The sequence below is a fragment of the Budorcas taxicolor genome, chromosome 17 (genome assembly GCF_023091745.1).
Source record: "Budorcas taxicolor isolate Tak-1 chromosome 17, Takin1.1, whole genome shotgun sequence".
In the NCBI taxonomy this organism is placed as follows: Eukaryota; Metazoa; Chordata; class Mammalia; order Artiodactyla; family Bovidae; genus Budorcas; species Budorcas taxicolor.
The window spans coordinates 44,538,614-44,566,433 of record NC_068926.1 but is presented as its reverse complement, the minus strand read 5'-3'; the positions used below and the strand labels follow the sequence as shown (position 1 = coordinate 44,566,433).

The 27,820-nt window shown below is 47.1% G+C and overlaps 1 protein-coding gene across 3 annotated transcripts in view; it reads right to left on the bottom strand.

Annotated features, from left to right (window-relative positions):
* Positions 1-26,881, bottom strand: part of GOLGA3 (golgin A3) — a 46,122-nt gene extending 19,241 nt beyond the window's left edge. The window contains exons 1-8 of one of the 3 annotated variants that reach the window (XM_052654636.1): positions 26,817-26,881; positions 20,603-20,922; positions 18,128-18,367; positions 15,844-15,956; positions 10,802-11,460; positions 9,809-9,920; positions 5,317-5,623; positions 2,035-2,237 (exon numbers count right to left, since the gene is read on the bottom strand). In XM_052654636.1, coding sequence (XP_052510596.1) covers positions 2,035-2,237; positions 5,317-5,623; positions 9,809-9,920; positions 10,802-11,460; positions 15,844-15,956; positions 18,128-18,367; positions 20,603-20,735 — 1,767 coding nt within the window. In that variant the 5' untranslated portion in view covers positions 20,736-20,922; positions 26,817-26,881. Of the gene's footprint in view, positions 1-2,034; positions 2,238-5,316; positions 5,624-9,808; positions 9,921-10,801; positions 11,461-15,843; positions 15,957-18,127; positions 18,368-20,602; positions 20,923-26,735 lie in introns of all 3 variants that reach the window. The other 2 variants (XM_052654638.1, XM_052654637.1) reach the window with 2 other exon arrangements.
* Between the last annotated feature and the right edge of the window lie 939 nt (positions 26,882-27,820).

Sequence of the window (27,820 nt, the reverse complement as noted above, 5' to 3'; positions counted from 1 at the left end):
TAGACTCCAAACACAAGCCCAGCCCAGTCCAGCCCCTCACTCTGGTGGCCTCAGGGTCTCTGCATAGTGCTGGCACCCAGAAGGGCCGTTCCCCAGGACCCCTCCATGCGGGGCCTCGCTGCTGGCAGCCACTGTGACACTCGGGCCATCCGGCTTCTGTGTGCTTCAGAGGGGCTAGCCAGCAGCCCAGAACTCAGTGCTCATCACCCCTATGACAGTGCGCTCTGTTGCAAGACCTGCACAATAGTTTCCACTGAAGGTGTATCTCTGAGCCCCTGAGGTGAGGGCCCTCATCTGGGCGGCAGGGACAGCCAGGAATCTAACCATCAAATGAACTGACCTATGGGGAGACACATCTTGGGCCCTGCCCTCTCAATGTTTGACTATCCTGGACATATCAGGCTGACCCTGGCCATTCCCAGGAAGAGGCACTGGCTCTCCACTCAGTGTCTGACCCAGACCTTCAAGCACATCCCTTCCAGAGCCAGTGTGAATGCTCCAAGACTTGTAAGACGCCAGGTGCGGCCAGACGTTGTGAGCTTCAGGGTTTAAAATAGAAGGTGCTCAGAACAAGGGAAAGCATAATTTGCCGGGATTTTATTTCAAGGTAACAAAAGAATAAAGACCACCCTGCATTCTCCTCTAGCCTGAGCATTCCTGGGACATATCTATGCTACTGGGAAAAGAGGGCAAAAACTTATTACACACTCTAATCAAGGAATACGAACTTGGGTGCCACAGGTATTTGAATAAAGAAGCTATGGCTCTCCAACTGCCATTTCCTTGGAATCTTCCATTTCTGTCTTCCAAATGCCATTTCTGAATTATGTCAGGACACATAAATCTCACTTCTTTAAATTTTTTTATGCATCAAAAAATCCACAATAGCTTCAAAATTGCATTGATTTGCAATGATTTATTTCCACCTACACTGTATGTAAACAAATGCTTATCTATACGGTCCTCTTTTTAAATAGCACATGTTGAATCACATTCTGTGCTACTGTTTTATAATTGTTTTCATTTAGCAATATATTGTGATAACTTTTTCTGATTAAAAATTAATTTTTGTGTTAGAAAACTTATGAAAATAAAAATTACCAGAAATGGTACTGCCAAAAAAACATAAATTTTTGTATATTTATAGATTATAGATTTTTTAAAAAAGAGTTTTTGGTGGAGTAAGTACTTTCATATCCTCCACTTGAGAAATAAAGTTTCAATGTTTTGAACATTTTAACAAGTTAAATTATAATATTTAATCTGGACAAACAAAAAAAAAAAAGGGAGGTGATAAAACCCACAGCAAAATTCAAAGAGAAGACAGGCTGACCAAGGTACCATCAGCACCTTCACAATTGGTCCAATTAGTCCAAACCCTGAGATTTGGGGCAAAGTGTATTATAGCAATTTGCCTACCACTCCGGAGTGCCTCCAGAGCACCCTGCAGACCTGGACCCACACCTGCTCCCACTGACACAGAATCAGGGGCCAACATGCTTGCACCCTAACAACATGGAAAGACAGAGTGGGAAGTGTTTCCTCCAGGGTCCGGGAAATGAGTGTTTTCTGGAAGGATCCAGTGATCACGCAGCTGGAGGAAGGAGCAGCTCCGCTGGGAAGCAGCGTGTACTGTGCTCTCTGCACGTCAGAAACACAAGACAGGAGGTGGTGAAAGGCGAGAGAGCTGGGGTGTAAGGGGTCCAGGACCCCAGCAGGCATGGATGCGATAGCTGGGTTCAGATAGCAGGTGCCCCTCAGAGAGGGGATGGGATGGATTAGTGAGAGCCAGGAACACAAGATGTCCCAGAGAGGGGGACTTTAGAATTTAAAATGCTCTAGCAGAAGCTGTGTCAGAAGATCACAGAAGGCAGTGACTACATGTCATGGGGTGTGAGCTAGACAGGTGGTCAGCAGATTTTAACAAAACCTTTCTGTGAAATATAAACTCAGAAGTCTTTTCAATATGGAGGAAAAGCAAGTGTTCCACACAAGTCATGCAGTGTGGCCCTCTGGCCATGGTGGGGGCCGTACCTGGATGTGGGCCATCTCGCCCTGCAGCCTGACCCGGGCCTCCTGGGCCAGGGCGAGCTGCTGCTGGTACCACTGCCGGACACTCTGCAGGGACGCGATCTCGGCCTGGGATGCCTTCAGCTTGCTGGTTAGTGTGGCGCGCTCCAGCTGCACCTGCTGTAGCTGGCTCTGCAAGGCTGTCATCTGCTGCCGCAGGTCGTGCACTGAAACAGGCAAGCACAGTGCTCAGGCCGCCGCATGGCCTGGGAAGCTCGGCCTACGCAGAGCGGGGACCTGCTGGTTCTTCTTCTCTTCAGCAGTGATGTCTAAAGTGCAAGCGAGGGCACTTAACCCTGGAGCAGGGCCATCCAAGTTGGGGTCTGGTCACTTCTCATCAACTAATAACACAAAACCTTGTTTTACATGTGCTTCTATTGAAAGACACCTGACTTCACTTTCTGTGGATTCATTAACACTGAACTGACAGCTGACAGCACCTAACCTTTGCCTGGATGAAGCTTGTCTAGCATAACGATTTTCTCTGAAAAGTGCACCAAAACCATCCTGCACTTAGGAACACAGACAATGCTGGGGTTTACTGTAAATAGCAAAACCACCCCCAAAAGCACAAAAATAAACAAACAAAAAAATGGCACTAAATCGACCATAAAAGGGCACTTGGGGAACAAGAAGTGAACTGGAAAAACTGCACCTTGTACATCAGGCAACCCCCACGGTTCTCTGCTCTGCACCTGTCTGTAAACAACCAGAAAGAGCTCTGAGTAGATTAAATTCAGTGAGTTGGTGAATTCATAACTAGGGAATCTGCAAACAGGGAGAGCGACTGTGTGTGTCTGGGAGCTTTCTGGCTTGAGACTTTGGCCTGATGAAGTCTGTGAGTCATCAACAAACTCAGGAATGGTATCCACAAGAAACTCCACTGGTTTGCTGATATGGTCAACTCTTAACACGGATGATGGGAGGGGGAACAGACAAGAAATCACAGCACAAACCCAAGTCAGAGTCCAAACAAAACCAGTCAAATATTTAAAAAATAAATTTCACCAAACACTTAAGAAAACACTTACAATTTTAAATTCTAAAACTTTTAAATGAAACAAAAAAAATGACAGGATTCATGACCCCTAATCTTGGGAAATCCAACCTCTGCTCTTGAAATCCTTGAGAACGGATGTGCCTCAAAGTTCAGCATGGTAGGGCTTTAGGAAGGCAACTGGAGCATCCCCTGCACCCCAAATCCCCCACCCAGCTGGCACTATACTGTGTGCGGGTCACTGTTGACCTGCTCTGGTCAGGTCAGACCTTGCAACCTGAGCACTACAGAACTTTTTGAACATTATATTAATAATTTTCTTAAGGGACTGGGTATCATAAAATGCCCAGAGACTAAAAACAGTAGGCTGTTATATTTCTCAGCTGGTGCTCCCCACCACTCCCCCGCTTCCCCAGTATCAGGATAAAGCTCTTGTGACAGCAGCTTGTCACTCTTTCTTTTCTGTCATAAGATCCAAAACCTAGTCTCACAAGTCTTATGACCAAGACTCCACGTGGGCAGACCTGGTCCCTCACAGCCATCCCGCCGCACCACTCCCCATCTCTCAGGCTCCCAGACTTCAAGGATGAGGGTGTCATCTATCCAGGCTTCTGGAGGACCAGGATCTGGGCTGACACGCCCCTGTGCTCTGAGTGCCTTCTCCCCATCTCCAACCCCCCACCCTTCCCCTACCCGCAGTGCACAGGGAGATGCTGAGCCCACAGACCAGGTTCTTGGTGCCTGGACGTGGGTGGCTCATGGACTCTGGGAATGGAGTGTGCGTCCCCAGGATGAGCAGAGAGCACGAGGGAAGGATCCCACAAGTCCTTCACTTACCACTAAGGCTCCCAGACTCCACTTTCATTTGTCTATCATTCTGAAGGGGGCTCCCCTAGGGACCCAGCTAGACCCAAAACCTGAACTTATGGAGGAAAAAGAAGTATTTACTAGTCACTGTCTCAGTGTTGCTTTTAAATACTCCAAACAGCATCTGCAATGCTGGAATAAGCAGGCGGGTCTAGCCCTCCAAGCAACAAACGACCAGGGAGACAGAATGAGTGGAAACAATTACATCTAACCATCAAAGGTCCAAAGTCCATTTCAGGGCCTAGAGGAGCTATCCCACGTTGAAGGTCAGGAAGGGCGGCGGTGAGGAGATACCCTTCATCCAAGGTAAGGAGCAGCTGTGAAGAGATACCCCACATCCAAGGTAAGAGAAACCCAAGTAAGATGGTAGGTGTTGCAAGAGGGCATCAGAGAGCAGACACACTGAAACCATACTCACAGAAAACTAGTCAATCTAATCACACTAGGACCACAGCCTTGTCTAACTCAATGAAACCAAGCCATGCCCGTGGGGCAACCCAAGACGGGCGGGTCATGGTGGAGAGGTCTGACAGAATGTGGTCCACTGGAGAAGGGAATGGCAAACCACTTCAGTATTCTTGCCTTGAGAACCCCATGAACAGTATGAAAAGGCAAAATAATAGGATACTGAATGAGGAACTCCCCAGGTCAGTAGGTGTCCAATATGCTACTGGAGATCAGTGGAGAAATAACTCCAGAAAGAAAGAAGGGATGGAGCCAAAGCAAAAACAATACCCAGCTGTGGATGTGACTGGTGACAGAAACAAAGTCTGATGCTGGGAAGGATTGGGGGCAGGAGGAGAAGGGGACGACAGAGGATGAGATGGCTGGATGGCATCACTGACTCGATGGACATGAGTCTGAGTGAACTCCGGGAGTTGGTGATGGACAGGGAGGCCTGGTGTGCTGCAATTCATGGGGTGGCAAAGAGTCGGACACAACTGAGTGATTGAACTGAACTGAACTGAACTGAACTGAAGCCACCCCTTGACACGCATGCAAAAACATGCAGAATTCCACAAGTTCAACCAAAGACAACACTCCATTAGGCAAGTGGACACTTCATGTACAAATTAGAAGGGACAATAACCCCTCAGCACATTGATGGGACAGTAGGTCAGTCCCCAGAGCAGACAGGGAGAAGGAGATGACAGAGGATGCGACAGTTGGATGGCATCACCAACTCAATGGACATGAGTGTGAGCAAGCTCTGGGAGATGGTGAAGGACAGGGAAGCCTGGCGTGCTGCAGTCCATGGGGTTGCAAAGAGTCGGACACAACTGAGCAACTGAACGACAACCAGAGCAGATGAGACGAAACGTCCAGGGGAACAGCCCCATGGTACCTGCATAGAACTAAGGGGCAGATGCGGGACCGCTCACCTGTGTTGTCCTTACTGAGGATGCTTCTCTGCATCTCCTCCACTTTGGCCATTAGTCTCTGATATTGCTCCTCTGCCACCTGCAGGTCACTGTTGGAGGATGCCAGGCTGGCATTCTTGGCTTCTAGCATGTTCTGCAGGTCAGTCATTGCCTGCTCGAGGTCCCAGCAGGACTGCTTCAAGGTGTCCACTTCTGAACTGAGTGAATCTTGCCTCTGCTGGCTGCTATGGCTGTGCTCCAGCTGCGCCTGCAGCCTCGTGTGCAGAGCAGCCAGTTGCGCCTGCAGCTCGGCCTTTTCTTTAAGTGCCTGGAGAAACACACAAACAGCCACGCTGACTCTCGGAAAAATAAGTCACTTCCGCCCTGCCTAATAAGAGGGCTGCCAAAACTCAGCCAGTGAGATAAAGGAAGGTGTCCAACAGGTGGCCTTTACAGGAAAGCACCACATTGTACAAAATATTCAGGAACTCCAGCATTACAGCTATCCCCAAAGAAGGGGTTTCTCCAATCAGGCCCAGCAGGCAGGTAGGTGGGGTGAAGACAGAATGTGCTTGTTTTCTGCATGGCGGCACCTGAGCAGGCCAGCATGGGGGGAAGAATCTGTGATCACCTTCTCACCCACAAGGATGTTGAAAAAAGAAAAAGTACACACACACACACACACACACACACACACACACACACACGCAGGCCAGCATGGGGGGAAGAATCTGTGATCACCTTCTCACCCACAAGGATGTTGAAAAAAGAAAAAGTACACACACACACACACACACACACACACACACACACACACACACACACGCAAAATACCTGAGAGCTGAGGGATCTCTAGTAGATGCAGAGCAGTCAGATTCAAGTTTGGGAAAAACCGAACCCACAGAACACATCAGCCGGGAAAGGGCACCATTACATGAGGCCTTGCAGCCAGGGGCACAGAGTAGCCTGAGGTACCATCTGTGCTAGGTGGCAGGACCACAGGGACCCCTGTCTGATGGACATGGCAGGAACTGACAGGAAAGGTGGGGCCAGCAGAAGGCCCAGGCACTTGGAGCACCAGAGAAGTGACAGGGAGCAAAGGGCACAGTCCCCGCCCATCAGCATCTCTCACCCACCCTAAAGTCAGCCTATCAGGAGGTGCATGTAGAGCAATTTCAAAATGCAAAAAGGAGCAGACAGCTGTACATCAACATACAATAGGAGAAAAACAACCTTGGGAAGACAAACAACAGATACAACAAACAGAAGAACAAATACCCAAAGAAAAGAAGCTAACTGAGCAGATGCAATAAGATTTTGTAGTTAAGTATAATTAGTGTCTTCACAGAAATACCAGCAAGTTTTACACCCGTAACAATCCACAAAGATCTTGGCTTGGACACAGCCGAAGAGCAAATCAAATTCCAGGAGGATCAGTTCAGTTCAATTGCTCAGTTGTGTCCAACTCTTTGTGATCCCATGGACTATGGCACATCAGGCTTCCCTGTCCATCACCAACTTCTGGAGATTGCTCAAACTCCTGTTCATTGAGTCGGTGATGCCATCCAACCATCTCATCCATCCTCTGTCGTCCCCTTCTTCTCCTGCCTTCAATCTTTCCTAGCAACAGAGTCTTTTCCAGTGAGTCAGTTATTCACATCAGGTGGCCAAAATACTGGACCTTCAGCTTCTGCATCAGTCTTTCCAATGAATATTCAGGACTGATTTCCTTTAGGATGGACTGATTTGATCTCCTTGCAGTCCAAGGGCCTCTCAAGAGTCTTCAACACAACAGTTCAAAAGCATCAACTCTTCGGCACTCAGCTTTCTTCATAGTCCAACTCTTACATCCATACATGACTACTGGAAAAACCATAGCTTTGACTAGATGGACCTTTGTTGGTAAAGTAATGTCTCTGCTTTTTAATATGCTGTCTAGGTTGGTCATAGCTTTTCTTCCAAGGAGCAAGTGTCTTTTAATTTCAAGGCTACAGTCATCATCTGCAGTGATTTGAGAGTCCAAGAAAACAAAGTCTATCACTGTTACCATTGTTTTCCCATCTATTTGCCATGAAGTGATGGGACCGGATGCCATGATCTTCATGTTTTGAATGTTGAGGTTTAAGGCAGCTTTTTCACTTTCCTCTTTCACTTTCATCAAGAGGCTCTTTAGTTCCTTTTTGCTTTCTGCCATAAAGGTGATGTCATCTGCATGTTTGAGGTTATTGATATTTCTCCTAGCAATCTTGATTCCAGCTTGTGCTTCATCCAGCCCGGCATTTTGCATGATGTACTCTGCATATAAGTTAAATAAGCAGGGTGACAATAAGTAGCCTTGACGTACTCCTTTCCCAATTTGGAACCAGTCAACTGTTCCACGTCTGATTCTAACTGCTGCTTCTTAACCTGCGTATATTTCTCAGGAGGCAGATAAGGTGGTCTGGTATTCAATCCCATCTCTTGAAAATTTTCCACAGTTTGTTGTGATCCACAGTCAAAGGCTTTGGTGTAGTCAATAAAGCAGAAGTAGATGTTTTTCTGGAACTCTCTTGATTTTTCTATGATCCAACAGATGTTGGCAATTTGATCTCTGGCTCCTCTGCCTTTTCTAAATCCAGCTTGAACATCTGGAAGTTCTCAATTCATATACTGGTGAAGACTCGCTTGTAGAATTTTGAGCATTACTTTGCTAGCGTGTGAGATGAGTGCAATTGTGTGGTTGTTTGAATATTCTTTTGCATTGCTTTTCTTTGGGACTGGAATGAAAACTGACCTTTTCCAGTCCTGTGGCCACTGCTGAGTTTTCCAAATTTGCTGGCATATTGAGTGCAGCACTTTCACACCATCATCTTTTAGGATTTGAAATAGCTCAGCTGGAATTCCATCACCTCCACTAGCTTTGCTCATAGTGATGCTTTCTAAGGCCCACTTGACGTCACATTCCAGGATGTCTGGCTCTAGGTGATCACACCATCATGGTTATCTGGTTAAAGACCTTTTTTGCATAGTTCTTCTGTGTATTCTTGCCACCTCTTCTTAGTATCTTCTGCTTCTGTTAGGTCCATACTGTTTCTGTCCTTTATTGTGCCTATCTTTGCACGAAATGTTTCCTTAATATCTCTAATTTTCTTGAAGAGATCTCTAGTCTTTCCCATTCTATTGTTTTCTTCTATTTCTTTGCATTGATCACTTAGGGAGGCTTTCTTATCTCTCCTTGCTATTTCTTTGGAACTCTGCATTCAAATGGGTATATCTTTCCTTTTCTCCTTTGCCTTTAGCTTCTCTTTTCTCAGCTATGTGTAAGGCTTCCTCAGACAACCATTTTGCCTTCTTGCATTTCTTTTTCTTGGGGATGGCCTTGATCACTGTTTCCTGTACAATGTCTTGAATCTCTATCCACAGTTCTTCAGGCACTCTGTCTTCAGGCACACTTGTCACTTCCACTGTATAATCGTGAGGGACTTGATTTAGGTCATACCTGAATGGTCTAGTGGTTTTCCCTACTTTCTTCAATTTAAGACTAAATTTTGCAGTAAGGAGTTCATGATCTGAGCCACAGTCAGCTCCTAGTCTTGTTTTTGCTGACTCTATATAGAGTTTCTCCATCTTCGGCTGCCAAGAATATAATCAATCTGATTTTGGTATTGACCATCTGGTGATGCCCATGTGTAGAGTTTTCTCTTGCATTGTTGGAAGAAGGTGTTTGCTATGACCAGTGTGTTCTCTTGGCAAAACTCTGTTAGCCTTTGCCCTGCTTAATTTTGTACTCCAAGGCCAAACTTGCCTGTTACTCCAGGTATCTCTCATGTTCCACAGGAGGACAAAGTGAAAACCATGTACAACCAAAAGGAACCTTGAAACCTCAGTAATCACCTCTTCAGTCTGGAGTTTATGCAGCAGAGCAAGCATTCTAGTGTGGGTGCCCTCCCCACATCCCCACAGCACAGGTTACTGAGGGGACAGCCCCTACCCTCTACCCCACTGTCTTGACCAGACACCTCCCCAGGCCCTTGCCATCTTCCTGCCAAGTGCAGAGGGTCAAAGGCAGCTGAACTGATTTACTCTGATCGTTGATAGGAATGTGGAGAATTAAGGGATGGAAAATGATTTTTCAGGCATATGCTAACCAGATAAAGCAAAATTCATATCAGAAAAAGCAAAAAGTACTAAAGGGACAAAGATGACAATTTCACTGGGCCAGAAAAAGGTGAAATCCACTCCAAAGATTGAACTGTTATGGTCTCTTAGGTCTCTAATAGCGGAGCTAGGAGGTATCCAAGGCAGATCCTGACAGAGATACAGGGAGAGACCCCACAGTCGGAGTGGGAAACTAGCATGCTTCTTGCCAAGGCTGACAGAAGAGAGAAAAATAAATGGTTACGAGGACAAGGCTGCTAATGATGATAAAGCTTCTTCTTAAATACATCTGTAAAACTTGGTGTGTAGTGAATAGGAAATTGTACATTCTTTCCAAAGACATGGCACATTAATACATCCATCAAATTTCAATTACCTGACTAGCTTCTAATGATAAAGCTTCCAGCTGTCCTTCGAGTCTCATTTTTTCTTTAAGAACCTGCAACATTTCATCATGAGTTTCAGCAACAGAGCTTTCCATGGACACACTAGAGGATAAAGACAAAAGGATCAGGTGGTGGGAGTATAATTGATCATTATCTTCCTTTATACTGTCCATACTCTCCAGATTTCACACCCTTCTGGCTAGTCTCCCCTAATTAAAACAATTTTTTTTCATTGTGGTATAGGCTTCTCTCTAGTTGCAGCACTTGGGCTTAGTTGCCCCGAGGCACATGTGACTTTAGTTCCCTGCTGCTGCTGCTGCTAAGTCACATCAGTCGTGTCTGACTCTGTGCAACCCCATAGGCGCCAGCCCACCAGGCTCCCGCGTCCCTGGGATTCTCCAGGCAAGAACACTGGAGTGGGTTGCCATTTCCTTCTCCAATGGGTGAAAGTGAAGTCGCTCAGTCGTGTCCGACTCTTAGCGACCCCATGGACTGTAGCCTACCAGGCTCCTCCATCCATGGGATTCTCTAGGCAAGAGTACTGGAGTCGGGTGCCACTGCCTTCTCCCCTTAGTTCCCTGCCAGGGATCAAACCTGTATCCCCTGCTTTGGAAGATGAATTCTTAACCATCTTTTCTAATTTTTAAAATTAGGTCAAGTCCTTAGGTTTAAGCCCTTTCCCTACTTTTTTTAAGAAACAGATAAGTAAAAAGATTTAGGTAGAGAGTTAAAGCTCAAACTCTTGCCCACAGTAGGGCCTTTACAGCCAGCACAGGGCCAGAACACCTTTATGGAGACATGAATCCATGTCACATCAATGCAACAAATCCTGGAAAGCAGAGTACCTTAACATTGCAGGTAAGCACTCATCAGACCCAGTTTCTTTTCTAACAAAGCAACAGAGAGTGTATAAATGAAATGTTAAGGACTGAGTGGGAACTCCGAGAAGAAGGTGGTGTCTCGTGGGCTCCAGCGTCACCCACCTGCTGCAGATGCTATTGGTCCGGCTTCGCGTCTCCCCATTGACTTCCTGCCTCTGCTCTTGGTGCTCGGCTGCTGCAGCCTGCAGGACATCTGAGATGGAGGGGAACTGGCCCAGGGCTCCAACTGCGATCTCCCTGCCACTGACCACGTAGGGGGCCTCACGCATGCCCCCCATGTTCGCTGGGATGCCTGGTGTCCCGCGGGCGGAGACGCTGCTGTAGGAGGAGCTATCGCTCTCCGTCCCGTCAGCCTCGGACACGTTGTCTCCAGTCAGGGACGCATTCTCCAGGCGGTCGTCGGCCTCGGGGCACAGGCTGACCTCAGACACCACTGATGTCGCGCTGCCTCGGTTCTGCTTCAGGGAGCCCCTGGTAGAGGCCGGAGCTGGAACATTTCCACCAGAATTCCGAACGTCTGAATCTTCAGTTCTGTAATCAGCCAGAGACCGAATTTTGCTTGATTTGGAACTTTTTTTCTCCTTAGGATGTGCCAGGAGCCCTAAGCTGCCCACCTTCGGCCCCCGAGGGACACTGGTGCGCAGGAAGGAATATTCTTTTGTCATAGCCACGGCACTGGCCCTCGGTAAGGTTTCTGGGTTCAACATGAGTTCAGGATCAAGTGTGCTAAAAAGTCTCGTTTTAGTTACAGGTTGACTGGACTGAGGAGGAAAAAAAAGTACAAAAATTATGTTTAAAATTGACAAGCAGCATTCAAAAATCGCCACCGAGAAAGGCCATACTGATTACATAAACAGAGCACCCTCCCGCCATGTTCCCACATCACGGGCCTTCCATTCTTGACCTCACTCCTCCATGTCCATCCCAGGCAAAGTCCAAGCACAGGCCTGTCATGACTGTGACCTGATGACATTTTAAAACACCTACTAGAGCAAGTCCTTCCTCATCACGCCTCCTTCACAAAATTTCCCTGCCTATTCTCTCATGTTCTTTTAGATAAACCTTGAAATTTTTCAAGTTAGAATATTGGTCCTGTTGAATTAGAATTACCATAAATTTATAATTACGGGATAATGAGCAGTTTTCCTCCATTTATTCATATCTATTTGCATGATCCTTGACAGAGAAACTTATGTAGTGTTTTATCTAGGTTCTAAACCATTTTTGTTGCCATTTGATACTTAGAAATTATTCTGTTAATACTGTAAATATTATTTTTTCCCCTCTAATTTTATAACTGGTCATACTAGGATAACTACTTGTCATATCTGTATTTCAAACTGACAATTTCTGAACCCCAATTATTTTATAATATTATAATAAACTTATAATAATAGAATTTTCAGTTGATTCATCAGCATTTTTCTAAAGTGTTATCAACACCTGCAAATAACAATGTCATTTCTCTTATATTTTTTGCTGCACTGGGTCTTTGTTGCTGCACAGGCTTTTCTCTAGTTGAGGCAAGCAGGGGCTACTCACTAGTTGCGGTACATGGGCTTCTCATTGCGATGGCTTCTCTTGTTGCTGAACACAGGCTCTAGGGCATGTGGGCTTCAGCAGGTGCAGCATGTGGGTTCAGGAGTTGCAGCTCCTGGGCTCTAGAGCATGAGCTCAATAGTTGTGGCACATGGGCTTAGTTGCTCCACGGCACGTGGGATATTCCTAGACCAGGGATCAAACCCATGTCTCCCACACTGGCAGGCAGATTCTTCACCACTGAGCACCAGGGAAGCCCTCGTCTATTTTTAAATACTTATATCTCTCATTTCTTTTTCTTATATCATTGTGTTATCTAGAACTTCCCAACTGGCCTTGAATGAAGCTGAGGATGTGAGAAGATGACATTCCTTGATGCTAAATGAACATGACTTTCTTCTACAAATAAATTAATGTTCAGTTCATGTTATTCTATAAAGTCAGTGCAGTCACAAAGTGGTGAGGGACAAGTTGGGTGAGGAGCATCTCGGAACGATGCTACGACATGGCAGCAAGGATAAGTGAGTCGGAGCAGCGAGGAAGAGTAAGGGATGCGGGGTGGCAGACTGACCGGACCACCCAGACAGATACACACACTATAACGCTGCCATAATTAGAGCCACAGAGACCAAGAAAAGCAGTTGACGGACTGATGACACAGAACACAGCCCAAGAACTGGCCCAAGTATTGGTGGCGTCTATAGATATTAAGGGAGAATGGCAAAAAGTGAAAAGACAGACTACAAAATAAGCAGCCTTCAGATAATTGACCAGCAGTTCACAAAGAGGCTCATTCCTACCTCTCGCCTCCATCCAAGCAAGTGGATTATATCTACATTATAAAATAAAAAACATAACTTCTGAAAACTTTTTATATTATCTCTTACTTTTAGTATAAAAATAAAAGAGGTGAATTTATATCCTTCAAATAGGGAGATCTTAAATATGATATAAACCTTAAAAGAAGTAACAGCAAAGACTGAAAGTTCTGACTGTAAACGTTCAAATCCAATGTGCAGGGTCTTCCCTGGTGGTCCAGAGGTTAGGACTCTGAGCTTCCACTGCAGGGGGCTCAGGTTCAATCCCTTAAGATTCTATTAGCCAAGCAGCAAAGCCAAAATGAATAAAAACAAAAAGCTGATGTGCAGCAAAAAATATACCAGAAAAGAAGTCATGGAAAATTAAGAAAAAATTATTTGCAAAAATACTAAAAGGGAATAATTTCCTCATATATAGTACCAACACAGCAAAAAGACAAACTGAAAAACAGACAAAGGCTGACAAAGACACTCAGCCAATATGTAAAAAAGTGCTTATTGTTAGGAAGTACTTTTTTTCTCAGCTATCTGAGAACAAAGATTCAATTTTTATTATTTCTAATCCTCCCAAAGATGAGAAGTCTAGCAGTCTTACAGACTGCTGAATGGAATGTAAACCAGTCCTTATCAACTAACAAATACATAAAACCTTTTACCCAATAATTTAACAGTTAAGGATTTACCCACAAAAGTATACCAAGACACAAAACATTCACTGCAGCACTGTTTGCAACTTCAAAAAATTAGAGATAACCTAAAATGTTGATCACTTCGGGCTGCTTAATGCAACGCTGGTATGTGCGCATGGTTACATAAGGGTGAGGAGGGTCTCTACTGAGCTGAGGGAAGACAGGTGCGTGAGAAAGGTCGTGTGAAGAGCAGCACAGAGAGGGCGCTTGCCCTGTACACAATCTTCACCTCTACATGAAGGACCCGTGCGGTTGACACTCTCAAAGTATTTACCAGACTACAAAACGGGGGCACTTTCACTCATCCTCTCTAGCCTTTAGACATGAAGTATGAGTTACACTCCTAAAGAAGTATCTTTTTATTCTTAGTTTGGGCTTCCCTGGTGGCTCAGATGGTAAAGAATCCTGCAATGTGGGAGACCTGGGTTTGATCCCTGGGTTGGGAAGATCCCCTGGAGGAGGACATGGCAACTCACACCAGTACTCTTGCCTGGGGAGTCCCCATGAACAGAGGAGCTTGGGGGGCTACAGTCCATGGGGTTGCAAAGAGTCAGACACGACTGATAGACTAAGCACATTTTTAGTTTACCTGTTTTTGCTGGCTTGTTTTGTTTTTAATTTGCTGCATGGGGTCTTTCTTAGTGGCACGAGATCTTTGGTCGCATCCTGCGGGACTTTTGTTGCCGTGCACAGGCTCTTTAGCTGTGATACGTGGGCTCCAGAGCACATGGGCTCTGTAGTTGCAGCTTGCGGGCTTAGTTGCCTGAAAGCACGTGGGATCTTAGTTGCCTGAACAGGGATCAAACCTACATCCTCTGCATTGCAAGGTAGATTCTTAACCATTGGACCACCGGGAAGTCCCATGTACATATAATTTTTAAAGATGGGAACTGATGTTAAATTTCACCCTGAACTCCTGACACATTAATTGCCTAATGCTGGATGACCCAGACAGAGCTTGGACTTGCAGTGCAAACCTGAGAGGCAGGCTGCGGACAGGATGGGGCACATGTACACTGGCTGGTCTGTATCTTGGTTCCGCCACTTTACTGCTAAGTGACCGTTGGCAAGTTCTTTACCTGCCTGAGTCTCACTGTAAAATCTGTGGGGAAATTAACATTGCCTGGTGCACATAACTCCTGACTACTGACTGTCACTGTAAGATTTTCTGACAGGCCACCTGGATAGATGCCTGAATGCCCCTGACTGGGTGGGAGCCTCAGTCAGTTCATAGCCTGGTGCTGGCTCTTCCAGTCTGTTTACATTGGCTTCGGAGCAGTGACACTCGAAAAGCCAAGATCCTCTCTTGGGAAAACAAATGGCCAATTCTGATAAGGACTTGTCACAACTAAATCATTCACTGCAAGTGTTTTATTTTTTTAAAGCATGTTATTTTTTTAGTTCGTTTAGTTTCAAATTCCTTTAATTTGAAATTTCTCAAGTTCACAATAAACGTGGATTAAGACTGAAGTGAACCTTCACACACGCCTTTCCTAGATTCACTCGACTGATTAAAAATACTATTTTCATTAGTATCCTAATGAGGATTTCATACCTGAATAAAACTGATTTTAGGAAAGCTTATGCACATACTTTGGAGAAGGAAACGGCAATCCACTCCAGCATTTTTGCCTTGAGAATCCTAGGGACAGAGGAGTCCATGCAGTCACAAAGAGCTGGACATGACTGAGTGACTAACATACATGCACACACGTATCATGTGTGTGACACGCCACACAGTCTAATACCATACAGCAAAGTTCAGCAGAAACACTATCACTTACACAATAAACAAGTCAAACCCAGGACTGGCTGCTCAAGTACAGAGAGCGGTTACACCCACATGTTCGCTGCCTCTGCTCTTCTAATGGCAGATTTAGACATAAAACATGCCTGTTTGGAGGAAAGAAGGACCAGAGGGGTGGGAACCAGAGCCCCATGGAATCTCCTCAAAGGGTGGGAACTACATGAGAAAGATGATCTTTGTAGACACACACACAAGCCCATCCCAGTAAAGAGAAATAAACAGCAGATCCTAGAATTACGACTGACTGCCTGCTGTTTTTTCCATTAGCTGGTTCGAGAGAGGGAGACTCACTCTTTCCTGCTGGCGTTTCACCCTGTACTGTTTGAGCTGTTCTTCCAGCCGCTTCCGAGCCTGCAGTCGGACCTGCTCCTCCTTCTCCAAGGGCAGCGAAGCCTCTGTTGAGCCTGAGGTGGGGAAATAGCCATTTAGAAACTCACAACACAATAGCACACAGAAGATAAATCAGAAGAGCAGCTTGGCTGTCTTGCGTTTTATTACCGATATGATTTAGCTTTAAATAATACATGACTGTCTAGTTTGAAAGAACTGTTTGCAAACGGATGGAGAACTGTAAGCCTTGGACACTGACCACAGACAGGACCCACCTGGTGGCAGACACAGGGCCCAGCACAGGGGTGGTGCCTCCGCCAGCAGCGCACCGCCACCTATGGGCATCCCGCCAATAAAACAGGACGCGAGCCACTTGCGCCTTTTAGTAATTAAAGAACTGAACTTGAAGTTGGTGCCAGTGTGAGTGTTCTGAGGCTCCCACCAAGCTCTAACTCTGCTTCCTTACATTACAGAGGGACATGAACAGCAATCCTGATGGAACGACAGGCAGCAGCAGCTAACAGGAACATGCTACCAAACTCGCCTGCTTTACCCAGGAACATCCCAGCAGATTACCTCAGTTTCCTACCCGAGGCGACTCCAGTCCAAGGGCCACGCTCAGGGACAAGAGGGGAACTATGCTGACAACTTTCGGGCAGCTAACAAAACTTAAAATATCAAAGCCCAAACTTTCACTTTGGGTAAAAAAAAGAGCTGAACAGTGAGTGAAAGGTAGGCAAGACCCAGGCCTCCCAGCTCAGGGCCAAGGGCTGGTGAGAGCAGAGGAATGCTGTAACTGAGCCCCTTCCTGGGCGGCACCATCCTCAAATACGAATTCTGGGAGGGAGGCTGCTGTTGTTTTAAATAATCCCTAAAACCTGAGCAGTCGCCAAGAATTTCACTAGGAATTCACTAGTGTTGTTACTGATTGTGCACTCATACTCTCCATATACGTTTCATATGAAAGAGCTTATATACTTTTCACATCACTAAGTGGTCCAGATGGCAGAGACCACCAGAGGTATGGCCTCAGGGCTGGGCACATTCCTGGGAGGGGTGGGCAGGGGAAAAGCAGGAGAACCTGGGGCCAGAGCTCACAAACCCCTCAGGTCAGGATCCAGGATTTCGCACGGCATCCTGGCTGACATGCTAACAGTTTGTTTACAGAAATGTTTAAAGTATGCTGTGACACTAACAGCATAAAGAAAAAATTCCTGTGAACACCCTCTAGTAAGCATGGGTGCGCAAGTGCAAATGAAAGCATCAAGGCAGCATTGCTGCACACCCAGCAGACTGGTGAAGACTGAAGGGAAACAGCATCTCTGTCCTCTCACAGGGCATCAGCGCCCTTGCAATGTGACCAGCCATGATGGAGATAAACCCAACCACTGCTTCTGACCAAGAGTTCTGCTCCTGGGATGGAGTGCATAGACGTGAGAGCACCAGTGCTGCAACACGCACGGGGAGCTGCTCACTGCAGCACTGGTCCCCTGGCCCTGACCGGCCACACTCGGGGCTCCTCCAGCCTTAAAAGAATGGATGTGGAGCTGCACCAACTGACGTGGGGCAATCGCCAGTGACAACACTAGGTGAGAAGAGCATGCAGTGATGTGAAGGACATAGGCCCGTCTTAAGAACAATGATCCTCCCAACCCGGCTGTTTTCAGAGGCCTGCAAGGCACTATGTGAGAAGGTGGCTGACCTGGAGGGGAGGGGAGGAAGTACTGAAGCGGGACGAGGTGTAACAGCAGCAGCTGTGAAATGACCCCATTAGGTAAGATTACACAAGTCTGTGTGTGAAAACTGGCATGTTAGAAAAGCCTGGAGGCTTCAGGGCTCTCAGGCTGACAGTTTGCAACTTGTTTGCCCCTGAATCCCCAGGGATTAGCACAAAATGAAGGCTGATTAAAGTAACTCATAAAAGAAAGCCTTCAAGCTGTAACTGTCAAGATGAAATCCCCACTGCTGCTTGCTCACTCCCCCCGGTGATGGAAGACATGCACGCACAGGCCCTTCAAACTGGGGCCTCCAGTGCCGTTGTCACCATCAGGCTGTGACAAAGCGTATCTTCCCTCTGAAATGGAGCTATTTGTTAAACGCACAACCCACCACGGTGATAAAACAGCAATGGCCGAGGGGCGAGCCCTTCGGGGCCTGTGCCTCTCCAGGACAGTGAGTGACAGGGGCCCGGGGGGTGGGATGGGGGATGAGGGGGTGGGGGAGAGCCCGGCAGGAAGATGCTTACACAGTTGCGTTTCTTGCATAGGAAGACTGAGTCTGAGGGACTGCAAAGCTTCTTTTCTAACAATGCCCTCAGCACTAGTCCCCTGAGACTTCCTTAGGTTGTCATGGAAACCAGCCACACCTGGAGACGCATCAGGACCCGCTGGCGAGGGAGGCTCTGGGAACTGTGGTATCGGCCCATTCAGACAGGTGTCCCCCTGGCGTCCTTCATCTGAAGTCCTGTTTACCTTGGCACTGGCACCTGGAAAAGAGGGTGTGCTGGGCCATCATGTTTTCACAACTAAAACAGGAGAAGAGGGAATCTAGACATGGGAGCACTCTCCACATCCCAGGAACCTGTTCACTCTGCGAGGACAGCAAGCCTGTCCTTCCAAAGGGCAGGTGATGTGGACAAGTGACTCAACCTTGCAGAGTAATGCCCTCACCTGCAGGACACCCTCCTCACCTTCCGCACTACAGCTGTAAAATTTCAGTAGTCATGTTTCCTTTTCATTTAACAAGACCAGTAAGAAATCTTACGAAAGTCTGTTTTTAAAAAATTAGCAAAAAAACCCTCCACAAATCCTTAAAACGTGGCCAACAATGTTTCTAATAAGCACTGTTAATAGCAGTACTAACCAGTGTCACAGCCTCACATTTACAAAGGGCTGATTCCAAAGTTATTTCAAGGCATAAGTTTATCATCCAAAATGAGACATCAAAGGTGAAGAATTAGAACAGCTGATGAGAATGATTTCCCCAAAGGTGAGGACAGAACCCAGAGTCTATGCTTCTGACTGACAAACACCTAATCGGTAAAAACCCAAGTTAACCAGTGATGACTATTCACCTGTGTATCAAGCTGAGTCTCCTCTACTAACATTACTACATGTTACTTACACACTAACTGAAACTTATTTTTGTATCAAAAGGAAAGTGCTCTCCCCCTGATGGGCAGCCAGTTGGCAGCCAATGAGTTGAGGAGATACATGGAGAGGCTTCCAGGCATGTTCTGGGGGCTCCCAAGCACTGCAGTGCCCCAGGTCCCCATAAGGTCAGCACCACTTGGATCTCATGATGTACCCAGTATGCAACTAGGAAATTCCCTCTGTACCCAAGCAAACTGAAAATGGGTTTCTGTCACTTGAAATGTGAGTCCCAACTAACATAGCCACTTACTGTCATGCTTCCCTGAAAGGAAAACTAGAATATAAAGTGGTGGGGAGGGGGCAGACACAAAACAGAGTGGGAGGACCCCACCACAGCTCTGACACAACCGTCTGTTCTTTTACACAAACAGCTGAGGTGAGGGGTGGGGTGGGAGTGGGGAGGAAATCGTGTATTTCAGATGCAAGTTAATCAGGTCAATACCACTTCCTAATGGGCTTATCAAATCTGGGAGAGTCTCTAAAGCATCCTGCTTACATACGAAAATAATTGAGTGTCACACTGCACGTTAAAAAAAATCTAAAAGAAGGCCTAATAAATAATAAGACTTGATTGTTTCCAAACAGAAGTCTAATTATGGATAAACAAATAATGATGACACAAAAACTGGCCAGCCCCACCTCCTGGGTGCTTTCCAAGTGCTCACATTTCACATGGGCCTTCACCACCACCCTAAGATGCAGGGTGGAGAAGGAAACGGTAACCTACTCCAATATTCTTACCTGGAGAATCCCTTGGACAGAGGAGCCTGGAGGGCTACAGTCTATGGGGTCGCAGAGTTGGACATGACTGAGTAACTGACACACACACAAAGACGCAGGGACCATTCATCTTTCCATTTTCTCAGTAAGAGAGTGAGGCGGAAATAAATTAAGCATCTTGGTTGAGGGCCCATTCCTGTTAGCGGCAGACCTAGTTGTTCCAATTGCAGAACCCTTGATCCTGGGCCAAGCCGCATCAGCCTCACCTGGCACTTAAGGAGCAGGAAGCAGCAAAGCCATTTCAGGTGCCTGAGCACTGTTTTACCAGAAGGGAAACGCAGTTTCTGCTAGTAAATCAGTGCATACACATGTTACGATGTTCAAGCACATGCTGCCCAGGAAAGGGCATGAGGAAGCAGTCATTTATTCTGTGCTTCCTATACACGAAGAAGCCACTAGCTAACATGGAAATGTGACCCAGTAATCCTCAGAGCATTAGCGGCACACTTTCCAGTTAGTAAAAATCTGACAACCAACCAACCAAAAAGGTAGAATGTTAGGCAGGAGACAGTGTGTCAGTGAAGATCTGCACAAGCCTTATGGGTAAACCATGCTGCTCCATCCCTCTGGAGCAGAAAGCTCCAGAAAGTTCCCATTTCATTTAACACACATGGTGTTTGAGTTAAAGTTGGCCTCAACTAAAAAAATACATAAAAACACACTCTGAATGAATTATAAAGTTCATTAAGCTCTTAGACATCACTGTCTTCTTCCAAAAGGCAAGACGACCTCTGTTCTCCTGTTTAAAGGTAAGATGTGAGCAGAACACAGAGTAACTGGCAACTTACACTGGGCTTCATCCCACTGATCCAGCGGCGCCAGTGAGCCAGGGGGTTTTGGGGGGCCCTCGGGTTGAGCTGAGGTGCCACTGCCGGATCTGTCCTCCACCAGGCCCTCCTGCACAGCCGCTGCACTGTCCATGGTCAGGGTGACACGGGCTGGGCTGACGCTCAGAGGCTACAAGTGAACTGGGAGCGAGTTCAGTTTCTGCCATTAGCAATGGCCAAAAGCTCCTGGGACGGACCACACTAGGTTTGCCATTTTGGGGAAGAGATTTACAGTCTCACAGATGGCCTGAAATCAAACCAGGTAATATCATGCATGATACCTGACAGGAATAAAAAGAGAAAGAAGGTATTATGAAACTTCATTTGTCAGATTTGAAGTAACAAGTCCAAGACTAACATTTGGTTCCCAACATGCATCTGTATATTAAATATATTCATACAACAAATAATCCTTGAGCACCTACAGCATCCTATTTTTTGAGGATAAAAAACTGACCCAGACCCATCTGGCCCATCCCTGAAGGCCATCTGCACTGATGACTGCTGAAAACCATCCCCCACCAGGGTGAGAAGCTCCTCCATGTAATCCGCAGAGCTGGGGGTGGGGCTTGGATGACTGAGGAGCTGTCTTTATTTAAACTTAACTGACCTGTATGTAAACAGCGCATGTGGCCAGTGGCTTTAGTATTGGACACAGAGGCCCAAGTGCTCACAGGGGTCAAAGGGTGAGCTCCTCTCCCAGGAGACCTGGCATGTCAGTGCCCAGGCCATGCCTTAGAACCAGAGGTCAACAAGGAAGACGTAGCAGCACGGTAAACAGGACACTAACGGAGGAAGCATGGGGGGATGAGGACACATGGAAAATAGCCAGTGGGGTCTGGGGGGCAGAGAAAGGACCTCACAGCAGGTGACCAGATGCATTCTTCATTTCTCACAAGATCTGCTATCTTTCAGCTTGTTCTGCCAAGCTGAATTTAAGGGAGCAAAACTGCCCCAAAGCCTGGCAACTGGTTACTGCTTTTGAAGTGTAATGAGGATATTATCACCTCGTTTCCTCCTCAACAGATAAGGTGCTGCTATTATTCTGCAGAAATGGTGGCATTTACTTCCTTGAAGATAAGATTTCATATTACCCTATGTACTGTTTGGTGTTTCACGAGTTCCAGGACAAAAATTTACGGGACTTTCCTCCACGGCTTCCAAATGCCACATAGATGTTTTTGAGAAGAGCCTAAGCAACAGCTGACTCTCACTAGATGATCCTGTTTCTCCCCAGCTCTCTGTCACCCTGTCACCCATGAACAGGCAGTCCTTAGTGGCTGGCACAACCTGTGAATACCTAGCGATGGGAACCCAGCAGTGTTTGAACTGCAGTGTCAATCATCCACACATTTCCCTCTGCTATCTGGCACCCGACAGGCCAGCAACATCATGGATTAATAAGTGCTGTTATGAATATAAAAAGGCTATGCTGACTTTTTTTTTGGTGGCCTCATGGCTTGCAGGATCTTAGTTCCCTAACCAGGGATTGAACCCAGCCCCTCACCATTGAAAGTACACAGTCCTAACCAGTGGACTGCTGGGGGATGTCCCATGTCTACTATCAAGTGCAGAGCTAGTACTAAAACTCTGTACTTGAAAGGATCACAGATAGAACTGTGTGAAAACATGAGTAGCTACAATCCAGTGTAGTGAATCAATAAGCACAGGGTGCTGCTGGCTCATGGTGCCTGGTGCGAGGAAATATTTGAGAACTAAAACAATGTCTGAAGGGAGGTACCAAGGTCAACCAAACATGATCCTATGTGCAATGAGGTCTCAACTTAGTTTCTGTCTCTACAACATTCGGTAACCTCTTTCATCCACGGAGACACTTTCCAGGTTGGAAGGTGGGTAGACAAACAGGCCAGTCCACAGGTCCCTCTGAAAGCCACCATCTCACAGGGACCCGGCTGCACAGCACACCACTGGGACACCTGCTGAGCCTGCCCTCACTCCGTGGGCACAGCTGGTGGTAAGCTGGCCAGAGTGACACCATAGAGGAGGTGATGCCCGCAAGGCTAGGCAAGGGCACACCCAGGCTGTCCCTTCACCACAGGCTTCACTTCACAGACAGGTGACTACAGATGGTCGGGCTGGGACACACACAGTGGGCTGTGGAATCAACTGTCCCTGCCTACAGTGTATGGTAAGTGCTGGCCATCCTGAAACGCTACTTAACAAAGGAAGATATTTGCATTTTGCTTTGAAATGTCTCTGTTTCTGTCTTGTGGGGGTGGGGTGAAGCTGCCTACATTATCACATGTTCCCTAAGATGCCTGCCTGAGAGGGTAACAACAACAGATAAGTGCTTTTCAGAGCTGGTCTCTCTGTTGCCAATGCCCTTTTCCCTTTGACCACCAGGCAAATCCCCCCGGATCCTTTCATGTCTGCCACTAGGCACAGCTCTCAAGTCTCCTGAGTCTCAGGTAAAGCACCCCTCTGTGCCATCATGATACCCCTGCGTGCATCAGTTCAGTTCAGTCGCTCAGTCACGTCCGACTCTTTGCGACCCCATGAACCGCAGCACGCCAGGCCTCCCTGTCCATCACCAATTCCCGGAGTTTACCCAAACTCATGTCCATTCAGTCGGTGAATATCACACGGCAATCGTGTGTGTGCCCATCTCTTCCATCACCCTGTAAGATCCTAGACACAGAAATCACCACTCCAGGTCTGCCCCTACCCCCTCAAACATCCCCTACACAGAGTAGTGCTCAATGCAGGCTGCTGACAAACAAATCTCTGCCTCCACCAAGTCCTACCCCTTAGCAACCAAGCTAGTAGTTCGAAAACAAAACGATACAGTATTTGCATCCTTGAATATCCACAATGCTTTGTCAAATATAGGATAATTCTACTACTCAATGCAGTTGGGAGTCACAGTTCTGGGAGGGCAAAGAACACCTGGGAGGTACAAACTGGGATAGCAGCATGTAAATGGCCACAGGTCAGAGAAGCATCTAAGGAGCCACAGGGAATGTGTTACTGAAGCAAGCAGTGACAACACCTGACCCTGACACTATGCAGGAAAGAGAGCATTGGCCGAGACGTTTGTGTGCACTGAGGAAGGCACACCAAAGACAGAGAGAAATGTGTCAGGCTGTTTGAGCCTAATAGTAATGCAGAGTCCATGCATTTGCTTGCCTTTATTTGGATTTCTTGATAAACAAGAAGTCTTCTGATTCCCAAGGAGCCCTAACTGCCCCCTCAACCCCCACCCCTTGAGATGAATGGTGCAGCCCTGGAGACCCTGTGACTGTGGCTTGTTCTGGTAACTTATGAAAGTGGCTCCTGTTCACACACAGCCCTGCCTGAAGCCAGACAAGAGATAGGATTCACAGAACACCAGAAGCAGCCTCTGGGGAAGGGACATGCCTCCCTATCTATAATACACTGGCATTCTCCATGTATCCTCAGCCTCATGTGAATTTTACTTAGCATGACTCAGTCATCCAGGCCTCATTATTTCAGACTACTGACAAAAACAGGACAAGGAGGGTTAGACAGCTGGGAGTACATCACAAGGAAGCTGTTATTAGTAACATGTACTCCATTTTGTGATTAAAAAAACAGAGATCAGCCTAATCACAGTACCATTTCTGACCACCTGCATTCTGTGTTTCCCAGAGGGAAGAGATGAAGCAAAGGTATCACTTAGAACTTCAAAAAGTATGTAACTCTAGGTTCACCACTGTCTGACATTAAGAGACTTCAGACTGAGAAACTACCATCTCAGGCGACTACATGATCTCCAGCTTCCCCCAGGCAGCAGATCACTTTGATCTGGTATACGCACATCAACAGCTCCATCTACTCCACCTTCTTTACGATGGTCCTATTGGCAATTCAGATACAACAGAGCATGGGAATTCCATGGTGGTCCAGTGGTCAAGACTTTGCTCTTTCATTGCCGAGATCACAGGTTTGATCCCTGGCTGGGGAACTAAGATCCTGCAAGCCATGCAGCATGTCCCAAACAAAAAGAGAAACAACAGAGCATGGCCAAAGTGAAAACCCAGAAAGCCTCATGTCACTGTAGAGCAGTGTAACGTAAAGAACAGACTCAGGCATCAGACAGCTTGGCTTTAGGTCCTGAGTCCTCCACACTCAGCTGTGAGATCACGGGCAGATTTCTTAACCACTCTTAGATGGTGATCCCATCAGTAAGATGATGAGAAAAAGACCAAAAAACTTGTGCCAGGATTAAATGCAACAAGGGACATGCCCCATAACTTTTGTTATTTTTTCCTTCAACTGTTTCTTGTCAAAATCAACAGATAAAAGCCAACTGAAGATATTCTCATTCAAGAAGGCACACTGCTTGGATAAAGATACAGTGTACACACACGTACACACACTCTGTAATATTACTCAGACATAAAAAAGAACAGAATTTTGCCACTTGTGACAACATGGATAGACCTGAAGGGCATTATGCTCAGTGAAAGAAGTCAAGACAGAAAAAGTCAAATACTGTATGTTATCACTTGCAGAATCTAAAAAACAGGACAAATAAAACAAAAAAGAAACAGACTCTGAGATACAAACTACTGGTCACCAGAGAGGAGAAGGGAAGGGGGATGGGCAAAGTAGATAAAGGGGATTAAGAGACACAAACTACTAGGTATAAATAAGTTACAAGGATGTAATGTACAGCACAGAGAATACAGCCAGTATTCTATAACACCCCTGCATGGAATGGAAAGTACAGAGTGTAATCTACAAAAACATCAGGACCCTGGTCATCCAGTGGTTATGACTCATGCTTCCACTGCAGGAGGCATGGATTCAATCCCTGGCTTGGGAATCTCACATGCCTCAGAGTGCAACCCAAAAACAAGAAAAAAAAAAACAAAAAAACCCACATCAAATTACTATGTTATACACCTGAAACTAACATAAGTTTGTAAGTTAACTACACTTTAAAAATTATACTGCTGCTTAAGGCAACTGGCAAAAAAAAAAAGGCTACTTTAGAATCTGAGTAATGTCAGATGATTTTTATTTCCTTTTCTTGCCATTCAAGGCCCACTGTAACTGAAGGCTATCACGCCAATAAAATGTTATGTTTCCAATACTTAAGGGACAATTTAAAAAGTAAAAAAAACAAACCCATGAGTCACCTGTAAATGGCTTACAATGTCCCAGTGATTTCCAATCACACTGACAATAAAATCTAAGCCTCTTACACTGAACTAGGAAACTGCATACCATCTGGCCCCTCCCCACACTGCATCCTTGTCCCTTATCGCTTTCTTCCTTTTCAATTACACACTTGCCATACTTCTCTAAGAACATCAGATTTACTCCTCCCTCGGGGTCATCACACTTGCTGTTCATTCTGCTTGAAACACTCTTATCCCACCGTTTTTCACGGCTAATTTCTTGTGATAGAAACCTTAGGTCAAAAGTCACTTTCGCGGACAGGCTTTCCTACAGACCCACCCCAAGCACCGCCTAATACTCTCTCAACAATGTCTCATTTATCCTCCACTACGAGGTAAGCTCAGTACAGCAGGGATCCTGACACGATTTCAGCTCTGGATTCCAGGACCTACAGTGAGTGTTGCCCATCACACGACCAACAGTTGTTGAATGAAGGCGGAGCTGTTCACGCAACACCAGGACACTAGTGACAAAGCCTGGCCTCACTCCCTCTGGAAAGTATTACTGCACCGGTGAAACGCCTCTAAGCACCCAGGATCGAGATGGAATCGAAGTGGACTCAGAGACTGAGATCACACGCGTTCTTTAAACCAAGCTTCACACTAACCATCCGACACGAAATCACGCATGTCATCTTGACATAACTTCTGCAAAAGGACAAGAGCTGTTTCTCAGCAGCTCCAACAGCAGCTGCGGGTACCCCTGAACAAATTTCTCCCTGGCACGGGTAGACAGAGCTCCGGAAGGGCTCGAATGTATGTTTATTTATGAACCCAGTTCCCTAACAGCTGCACAAGCCAGCTTCCAGGCCCGGAGGCTACCAACGGTGAGGAGCCAGACTAGCGCGGGGCGTTGCCGCTCAAGACAGAGTTGCGGTCGGCCTCCCCGTCCGCTCGGGCCCCGCCGCCCTTCTCCCAGCCCATACCCCGACTGTGCTGCAGTTCCCTGGATTCTCGCGCCCTCCGCGACCAGCGTTCCTGCCCAAGCACCACCCCGCGACCCTCACCCCGGCGGTGCGGAAGCCGCGGCGAACGCCCGGCCCGGCCGCTCCGGTGGAGACGTGGCCCCTCGAGGGGCGGAGCGCGGAGCAACGACGTAATCTGGCCCCCCCCGGAAACAGCCTGTACGCAGTGCCTCCGTTCCGCAAGACAGAGGGTCCCTTTCTGCTAGCCCGCAGCCGCCCTCGGGCGGGGGCTGCTTCAACCTCAACGTCTGGATAGAGCCCACTCACAACTGGTCCGAAGAGGATTTTAGAAAGTAAATCTGGGGCGCCTTCCCCTTTCAGAAACGCAGCTCCCAGACTTGCCGGACCAACTCCAACAGGAAGCCGGCAGTTAAACTTCCGGCGGAAGTGGCGTGGCCAAGCTCCGGTCCCGCCCCCGCCCCGCCCCGCCCCAGCTGTCAGTGCTTGGGCATGGTCCTTCTGGCCCCGCTCTACCTTGTTGGCGGTATTGCTCGTAAGCATCCTGGTGAGCCTGGGTCAGTGTGGGTGGAGGTGGTGGTGCTGGCCGCTGTCCCTCTTCTAAACCCTCTACAACGCTAGTCCTTATCTTTCAGGTACAAATGCAAGAGACTCGTGGACTTTCACAGAGGTCCAGTGGTTAAGACTCTTCCCTTCCAGTGTAGAGGGCAGCAGTTCCCATCCCTGGTTGGCGTACTAAGATCCCACCTGTGCAGTGAAACAACTCCCTCCCCGCCCCCAACAACTACTGAGCCCTCCCTCAGCAATGAGAGAAGTCTGAAAGCCACAACTAGAGAGTGGCTCTGCTTGCCGCAACTAGAGAAAGCCTGTGTACCACAAAGAAGAGGCCACCTGCTGCAACAAAGACTCAGTGACTGAAACATTCGTTCAGTCCTGTCCAACTCTTTGCTATCCTATGGACTGTAGCCTGCCAGACTCCTCTGTCCATGGAATTCGCCAGGCAAGAATACTGGAGTAGGTAACCACTCTCTTTGCCAGGGGATCTTCCTGACCCAGGGATTGAACCTGGGTCTCCTGCATGGCAGACA